General features: G+C 41.3%; 1 protein-coding gene across 1 annotated transcript in view; it reads right to left on the bottom strand.

Moving 5' to 3' along the window:
• The window catches only part of LOC109474793, a 22,696-nt gene that overhangs the window by 7,268 nt on the left and 5,859 nt on the right, over positions 1-9,569 (bottom strand). The window contains exons 2-13 of the mRNA XM_019775154.1: positions 8,351-8,677; positions 6,021-6,039; positions 5,198-5,340; positions 3,736-3,836; positions 3,290-3,458; positions 2,692-2,979; positions 2,300-2,415; positions 1,958-2,126; positions 1,595-1,710; positions 1,201-1,351; positions 604-885; positions 18-191 (exon numbers count right to left, since the gene is read on the bottom strand). Of these exons, the coding sequence (XP_019630713.1) occupies positions 18-191; positions 604-885; positions 1,201-1,351; positions 1,595-1,710; positions 1,958-2,126; positions 2,300-2,415; positions 2,692-2,979; positions 3,290-3,458; positions 3,736-3,836; positions 5,198-5,340; positions 6,021-6,039; positions 8,351-8,677 (2,055 nt within the window). The remainder of the gene's footprint in view (positions 1-17; positions 192-603; positions 886-1,200; positions 1,352-1,594; positions 1,711-1,957; positions 2,127-2,299; positions 2,416-2,691; positions 2,980-3,289; positions 3,459-3,735; positions 3,837-5,197; positions 5,341-6,020; positions 6,040-8,350; positions 8,678-9,569) is intronic.

Genomic DNA, 9,569 nt, shown 5'->3' with positions numbered 1-9,569 from the left:
CCAAAGCCCCGACGTACCTGTAAGATTCTCCAGGCATTGCCCTCTCGCCTGTATTCCACGGCATATGACACCACTGTTGCCAGAGATGGCTGGGGTCGGTGCCAGCCAACTCAACATGACTCCCTCTTCAGTAACATTGGCTGTCAGGCCCTCGGGTGGGAGGGGCTTGTAGGGGTCTACATAGCCAGGCTCTGAAGGGAAATGAATTGTGTAGATATGTTGAGTGCATTGTTGAAGACAGTAGGCAAACAACATTTAAAAAAAAGACCCCCAAAATGACAAAAAAAGACAAAAAGAGTTGGCAGGCTAATACTGCTTTGCAACCCTCCCAGTACCTGAGACTGAACTATTGGGAATTACACTATCTCGCACACATACATACACATACAAACACACCCATAGACAAACTATTAGGTGCAGTAATGAAAAAAAGGTTATCAATAAAATAACGTCCTCTGGAGTGAAGTTACTACTGTAATGAAAAAAATAAAAGTTTTCCACTACTAAAAATCAGCATGGCCTCAGACTGGCTGATGTCTGCATTAGATACTGACATAACAATAAAACTTCATAAATCTGACATCTTACAGTTACTATACATACCTTGCGTGGCTCTAACAACAATCGTGGTGAACATGCTGTCTCCTAGTCTGTTCCTGGCCATGACACTGAACTCGTACATGGTAGAAGACATCAGGTTGTACACGGTGTATCTGTTGACGTTGCTGTTGACCTGTAGGGTGTTCCAGTCTCTGGCAGTCACTGCTCGATACCACAGGATGAAGGTCTGCTCACTCCCACCGTCGTAGGACGGCTGCCAGGTGACGTGGGCGGAGTTACTGCTGGTGGCCACAGACAGGCCGGTCGGAACATGGGGCGAGGTACCTGTGGAGAAGTCAACAAATTATGTTTAACTGCTATCCATACACTAGTGGGATCACATTTGTTGTGCATGTATGATGTTGCTGCCTCCATGAAAGGTACTGTTTTTCATCCATTCGTCTGTCTGTGTATACAGCATGTATGACAAGTGATTGGTTTGAAAGCCTTTGAATTGTAAAAAGAATGCAGAATATCATTCATATAAGACCATCAAGATGAGAGTGTGCATTACCCAATATTGGTGTATTTCACACCTAAAAGAATATTCTGTCAAAAGAAGCTAATGATTACGCAGTCTGAAAGCTTCAGTTGGCATACCTTGAATGAAGACGTGGCTTGTGACAGAGATGGTAGTGACCTCATTCTGTGCCAGGCATTCATACACACCATAGTCCTCTTTTGTTACCTCCCACAGAGACAGGTTTCCTCCAGCGATATCATACAGCTCATCATCCAGATCAATCCCATCCTACAGACAACAAAAAAATTGTTGTACCAGTAATGTCTCAATGTGCTACATATGGTCTCAATGACTGGTGCAGATATCAGAGTTTTGAATGACAAGAAACTGAATCCATCTTCGACATTCTCCTGCCTTCCAAGATGTGTATTGGCCTTACTGCTCATTTGAGAAACTTGAAAAGGACTGGGAGCAGTTTTACACTCACTCTGACAGTAGATTGAAGTATGTTGTAATTAAAAAAGGAAATACCTTTCTCCATGAGACAAACGGCATTGGCTCTCCAGTTGCAGCACACACCATGGTGATATCCCCACCGACTGTGATGTAGTAGGACGACTCTGGCTGCACCGTGAACTCTGGTGGGTCTGGGGACAACAGTGAAGACTGTAAAATCCTGGACTTTTTGGATTTAACTCTACTGGCTGCTAGGAGGAATTATGTATCTGTACTAACACACCAGTAATATGTGTACTTGCACAGCTTTAACACCTGCACCATACAAATGTGCTAAAATACCTGCATTAACACCTGTATTGACAAATTATCTATCGGTAACACCTGTAGCAAACACCTGTACTGATACACCTGTAACATACACCTGTTTGGACACACCTGTAACAGCCACCTGTACATACGGTGACTCCCCTCCGGATCCCAGCACATTCCTGGGGATACAGCTGTACAGGCCTGCAGACATGTCCGTCACACCCGTGATGACCAAGGTGCCGTCTCGGTCAGTTGACAGGGACGGCTCACCCGCAACGTCCAGCACACGACCGTTCTGACAGTGGGAGGAGAAAAATGTTATTCACATGCAAGCTGTCAATGTTCTGCTAGCAATACATGACTAAAATTCTTCATTCTACCTCTTTGTAGGCTCCCAATTCAATATTACAAGAGGATAAAAATATCAAACAAAATCTTAGAAACAATATAGGACAAGGGAAATGGTACCTTCTTCCACAGGATAGTGTGTATGGGAGGGTCAGCATCATGAGGGCAGCGGATACGGCCCACTCCCCCTCTTGGGATCAGCTGGGTGGCCGGCATTGGCAGCAACTGGGGAGGATCTGTGTCAAAAAATGTAACAGTTGTTACAAGAAGAATTCAGACTACCAAACCTGCTTATGTTACAACATGCATAAATGCAGAAAATGTATCTAGTACCAAATTGAACATGTTCACGTTTAAATTGAAGGATACAATGTTATCTGGTCCATAACTCAAGTTAACGCTGAATCAGAGAACATGTTCTTATAACTTTTCTAGTGATAACCCTGAACTCAAATACGATAAGATTTGCCCATATACTGTAAGTTTAACAGATCTTGAGAACAATAACTTACACTGAACCCTGAGATATGCCGTAGCTCTCGGTGCCACACCTATCCCATTGGTGGGACTGCACGTGTACATCCCGACATCGCTGCGCCGTAACCTCCTGATGATCAGCGTCCCGTCTCCCAGCACGTTGACGCGGGAGTACAGCGAGGTGTAGTAGAAGACGTTGATGCCGTCCCGTAGCCAGCGCATGGTCATGTTGGCAGGGAAGGCCTCCGCTTGGCATTCAAAGGCAACTTCTGAACCCACCACCCCTGTGGTGTTCTGGGGAGGCACCATGATGACAGGAGGACCTGAGACAAAGAAGCCATTATCAATAGACTTAACATTTAGCCATAACTTTTGGACTTGTGGACATGAAAGTCTTTTCTTTGAGACTGTCAAGGTATCTTAGAAAGTCTTTTTTAAATTCTATGCAACATGAATGAAGATTAACTTGGTACCAGGATGAGAATTTCCAACATTGCTGTTGTAAGCAACCTTACTTGATATGCATGACATGATATTTATGAAATAATAATTTTACAAAAAAATCTAAACGCATGCAAAGTTGCCTATAAACTAAGTAAATATTTCACACACAATAAAGAAGACTGAACGTACCAAATATGACCATCCTCATGGTGTGCTGTAGGTCCCCAGCCTCACTCTGTGCCGTACAGGTGTACACACCTGCATCTTCCCTCACCAGCGACACAATCGTCAGGCTGGTCTCAGTTAGTCTATACTTAACAGTCGGCATGATGGGCTGGTCTCCCTTCTTCCATCGCACCTGCAAATAAAAGGGAAACAACTGTTAACTCCACTGGGCAAGTAAGGAAGGAAGATGCCAATTTCAAAGTGATTCATCATCCAACTAGTCACTTGAATTTTAGGAGTCCTGAATGACCTAAAATAGATTTCAGAAACTTGGTTCTAATTTTAAGCACTGTGATTATCAATGAAGTCAAAATGATTAATTCCATTAACTTGGTTGTCCAATCAAAGAATTTAGGAACCTTGAATGAAGACGAATACACATCTTCTACAGAACTGAGTAGTTTGTGTACCTGTGGTGGAGGGTGCCCTGCTGCAACACAGAAGAGCCTCCCGGTGTCCCCCTGGTTGTACTGCAGCAGGGCTGGAGACTTGTCCAGGAAGGTGGGACGAGCTGGAACAGAGGAACAACCTTTTAGACTATCTGCTGTCTTCAGGTCAAAACAATACACTGATTAACTGAATATATTTAAAATATACTGTATATATTTATAAACACTCTTGGATTCTTGCTGAGTGTGCCTACAATTCATGACATTTTGAAAAATTCAACATCCTATTTGTTGGAAAGATTTTCTTTGTCTTGATGTGTTTCCTTCATACTCCTTTGTACAGCCCGCCCCCTCTCGATATGGTATTACCTGGGATTTGGTGACCTTATCTTATCAATATGCAAATAGTACAGTGTCATAGTGTGAGAAAATGCAGCAACAAGGAGCATCACTTCTTTTTGGGCTGGTGCTTTCAAATTGGCACATCAATACACCATGCCTTCACACCTTCTTGAGTAAACTTGAAGTTCAGTTAAATACCATACAACATGGTTAAACATTCAATTTAATATGGGTGTGATGAACGATATTTGTAATTTGGATGGAGAAGATTATCAACAGATGTGATTTATGCAGATGAGGGCCTTATTTACATTTATCTAACAAGAAAACTCTATATGGCATTAGCAGTAAATAATGGAGGTTCAAACAGAATCTGATTACTTAGGTATGAGGTTATAGGATCATAAATTATGTAATTTGGGGCATACAGTGCCGATCAAGGTGTTTGCTTAACACCTTTCTTACTAAGACCTCTCTTCTTCTATCTGTTAGTGTTACTTAGCTATGTGTACTGAGATGCAGATTTTCTCCCTGAGAGCCAGGTGCTATCATTGAATCAGATGTTTATCTTCCAGTTTAGCATGATTCTGTTTCAGTCAAAGAACCAACATGGCCTAGGATATTATTCATTAAAAAGCCTGACAAAAGATAATTGTTTTTCATTCACAATTTTGTGTTAACTTGTCTACTAGGAGGAGATTCCACACCACAGCTGTGCTACATCTGCCCAGTGGCACATACAAACAAGCAGATCTTGCTTGTCTGTAAATTACCGGCTAAAGAAGTCTGATCCCCATTAGGCATCCGGTTTAACCTTTGCAGACCTTCACTTTGAACTGAGTCATGACCCTGTAGACAGAGGTTGATGGTACAATCCTGCAGAATCTTTCGAGTTCCCTTCAAGTGAAATATAAATTCCTCTCAGGCGAAATGTTGCAAGTAGTAACAAGTCTAACCCGTATTATGATTGTACTCTACAATGTCCTTGGTCAGGAGAGGACTATAGTTAACACACCTCTAATTGTGGAGAACATGGTAACAGTACCCGGAGCTTACTAGTACTTGTAGAGAGCTGATGAAAAATTTCTAAGAGCTCAAATACATATAGAGAAGAATGCCTCATGTCCTTGCATGTACATACCTGCAGCAATATTCAAACTTGGTACATCTGTCCCAAACATCACAGCAGCTGAAGTCTGACCAATGTCAAAACTGATGAGAAGCCACAAATACCACCAACACACACTCTCCATAATCCAAACACTGTGAGTCCCTATAATTCTCCTTCACTACGTGTACATGGAAACATCCTTTTCTAACTGCTCTGGGTTTCAAGGACTCTCTCAGCCTGTGGACTAAGGGCACTGGGCCACTTCCCAAACATCAGACGTTATTCAAATGAGGTGTCAACAATGGGAAGGGGCGTTTGCATATGAAAAGCCACTGGAAACTAGGAAATTAGTGTTTTGTGTTATGATGGCGTGAACAAAAAATTAGTTACCAGGCTAACGAGTTTTCTCCTCCTCCTGTTTCTCACACCTAATCTAATGCACTATGACTCCTGCTACATGTGTATTAAAAAATAATTAGCGTCAGGTGACTTAACAGTTATTCCAAATTGTTATTTTTTGAAAATAACAGTTGTATTTCAAAGAAAGTTACAAGCCAATCGTGTGCAGGATTATAATAAGGGCTTAGCCAGTGTTTTTAAACTTTCAGCATAGTAAGTCACAGTGCTAACATAGATGTATTCTGTTGAATTCTATGTCAACTGATGGATAAAAGTTGATATAAATAACCTTTGATTCATTATACAAAAATATCAACGTTGATGAATGTTATCCAGACAAATATTAAATACCGGGTATCATTAATGGATCAAATTGCCTGTTTCCTTTTTACGTTCCACAGATAATTTTTTTCCATCTCCTGCCATCACTTCTGCTAAAGTGCATTGCCTTTACCCGTCACTAGGTGTCTCTGCTGTAAATATAAACAGCAGGAAAATAGCTCATTGGATTCTGCAAGTCTGCAAGCTGTAGAGGACATTTTCAGCAGCAGTCAGTTTGGGTTTTGGAGAAGAGACTTGGGCATTGTCACAACAGCTCATGGGAAAATATGATCCTAAGTAGGTGAATGGCCTGTGCTGCCCATCCCTGTGGTCAGAAAAAGATCCTGCTCACATTTCTGACATTGATATCATATCAATCTCATCTCTTTACCTGAGTTTTATGGATTGATGCGATACCATTCAGGTTTTGGACAATGAAGTCATTTTCATATCTGGGTTAAGAAGGACTTTCTTCAATCAGTCAGATATAAGGTATCTCATGGTCTCTCGATTGTAATATGTAAAATGCTTTTCATGTGGTAAAAGTGAACTGCAAAGGCCTCAATAAAAATGCCACCCATACCCCAACTAGCCTAACTTGATACCGTTACTGCATGAACTGTTTTATGAAATACTGACCCTTTAACCCTCTTCCGTAAAATAAGGGCTATTGAGAAATGGAAGGATATTACTAGTATCAAATGGACTGCAACACTGACAGAGTTTAAGTCAAAACTGACAAAGAAGGCCACTCTGATTTATGTGAACAGGTGGTCCTTTTAGATTCTTAGGATTCTTAATGCTTGTGTCAATAACGTAAGGAACTAACAATTTCCAAAGAAAGTGGTTACATTGATCAGCTGGTCGTTATGTAGAGGTGGTCACTCGTACTGGTTTGACTGAAATCCACCTGTTTTCTCCTGCCCCTCCCCCAACAATCAGACAATGTCTCTCTCTTCCCCTAGTATCTCTCCCCTACATGCTCCACTGCTATTCTGCAAAGACACTCTATTGAAGCCACGTTCCACCCAGCTTGGTGAAAGGGAGTCCACACACCCTATCCCCTCCCACCATGTCAGGTGATCCTATCTCTTAAGTGGGGAAACTTAAGCACCTCTGACCTCTTAAGTTGTTAAGACATCTTTTATTAGTTTAAGGAGTCTAAATGGGTTGTCAAGAGAAACTGGCTTCTTGGAAGGAAGCAGATTTCCTGTGCGGTTGCCCAACATCAACAATTCTGAACGGTGAACCAATAGATTAAAGAGCACACAGCTGCCCATGGTATACTTTTAGCTAGTGCAAGGCAGAAAGCTGTTGAAAAAGTTTTGAAGGTTTGAGTTCAAATCATGTATAATCTGCTCTAAAATGACACTAACAAAAAACATAAAAAGGAGTGTGTTACTGTTGAAAACCTTTTTTCATCATTTAGAGCTAGCAAGAAGGAAGACTTAAAAAAAGGAACAACCTATCTTTAGATAAAATGGTTAGCCACAATAGTAGATACTAACATTAGTAATAAGAGCAAGGATTGATGAGAATTACTACTCAGTATTACTAATAATAAGATATGGTCAAACCTAAATTGACTAAGAAAGTGAGCAAAACCTGGGACCAGCTGGCTACCATGACTTTACAGTCATGACAGTACTGTTACTTTTTAGTGGTCCCTTAGAATTAGATCATTTTCCCAACTGACCAAAGCATTAAGTCACTATAGACAGTGAAGTTCGACTATACTATATTTACAAAGACCATACAGAGTTTCTTCTTCCAAACGCCTAACATTTGTCATAATTAAAAGTCTAATGGCAGGACAGGAGCATAATGACATCTCTACAGTTCACTGGAGTGGACCTAATGGTACAAATGTAACACTATACCAGAAATGCAGCTTGGTCACCTGGCTTGCCCTTTCAAAATTGCTCAGGCCAGAACAAGTTGATTTGTTGGTTGTTTTTAACCCAGACATTTATATTTATTCTTTTCTAGTTTGCTGTCCTCTTGCCTATAGCAATTTTTTTACAACTAAATGTCACAGAACCAATGTAATAAATTAGTGTGGCCTAAAAGTACACTCAGTGAGTAGCATATATTCTGAGTAAAGAATTTTCAATGTCTTAGCAAAGAAAGTGTTATTTTGATATAAACAACATACAGGAACATTTGTATGTCAGATTGTTTTGGCCAGCAATTCTGAGTGAAAACAAATGCCTTAGGTATAGATTACTTCAATTTGTACCTTAAATCACTGTTCTAATTAACTGCCTGGCATTCAAAGACGATGCTTTCTGGAAAGTTCTGGGTTTCGTCCACCATGTTGGATTAATGGATGGTGTTGACAGACTTTTTACACAATGACCAAGAACAGGCCAGACAAATTGACCTAGTAATACTGTTGTTTGAGGGCATTTTGGTCAGACTGGTCAAAGGTAATTTTGAGGTACAAAGAAAACTATGGCCTACCATACACCTTGAGATGTACCCATGTCCCATTTTTCTGGGCGTTGTCCACACGGTCGAGAAACACAACCTTGCACTCGTACCACCCCGCATCCTCCGCCAGCACGTTGTCGATCTGTAAGGAAGCTTCTTGGAACAGGCTGACTCGACCTTGGAACTGCGGGTCGATGTGGGGAGGGTAGCCGTTGAACAGAATGAAGACGGGGATGGCCACGCCCTGCTTCTGCCACTCAATGACGAATGGGAGGACACCGTTGGGGTACTGGACGTCGCAGGGCAGAACGGCGCTCTCACCGTAACGAGCAATGACTTCTCTTGGTGGGAGGGCAACTGTGGTTGGAGAAAAGGAAAATGCTTGTTATTGGGAAGTTCTTTATAAAATATGGGTCAAGTATCGAGTATGGATTCCACAGTCTGGAAATGAAATAAAATGAGACAAGAATTTGGTGCAAAGTAGTAATGTTCATGGCCATTGGCAACAATCCTGCTTTACAGTAATTTGAAAGATTACCGGTATTCTTTGTATTAATAATTTTTATAAAGGCATGGATCTATAAAAGGCCTTGCATGCACCTTCTCCAGGTCCTCAAAACTACTAATACTACTTCGCTGTAATGGAACTGTTACAGTTAGTTATAGGCAGACCAGAAATTGTCTGAATTTCTCTCCGGTAACTAGTGGGCTGACTTGCATTATGCTAGCTACGAGATTGCTGGGCCCTAGATATCATGCCAGGTGGTCTTATGCCATTATGGTATTATGGTAAAGTGCCTTTGTTCCCAAAAAGAGCGGAAACATTCATACCACTAATGTTGATCCTAATTGCTTTGGTTCTACCAAGCTGAAAATGGCCAAACAGGGTGAATAAATTGCCCAGAGAATTTAGTCAACCAGAAAATGTCCAGCTGGGTACCCGAGGTCTTAGCGTAGCCAGCAGAATTACATTTAAGTTGACGTTAATCTTATCCTGAATTGCATGACGTACAGATCTCTGACCTGAGGATTTTAATGCATGTTCTATTGCTTGATTTTGACACATTGTAACTCTTAACACGTGAACAAATTCCGTGATGTTGACTTTCGGATCTAGCCATGGCCATATTGAATGAAGCATTATGGGAAACTAAACTATTACTAAGTCACTTCTGATTGGACCACACTCTCTGCACATTGTTCTGGGGTTCGACAAGGTCAATTGGATTGATCATGCAGCGTTTCTAGT

The sequence above is a fragment of the Branchiostoma belcheri genome, unplaced genomic scaffold (assembly GCF_001625305.1).
Source record: "Branchiostoma belcheri isolate BF01 breed outbred unplaced genomic scaffold, Haploidv18h27 scaffold32, whole genome shotgun sequence".
Lineage (NCBI taxonomy): Eukaryota > Metazoa > Chordata > Leptocardii > Amphioxiformes > Branchiostomatidae > Branchiostoma > Branchiostoma belcheri.
Note: the sequence above shows the minus strand (reverse complement) of the source record. Positions and strands in the feature narration are given on the sequence as shown.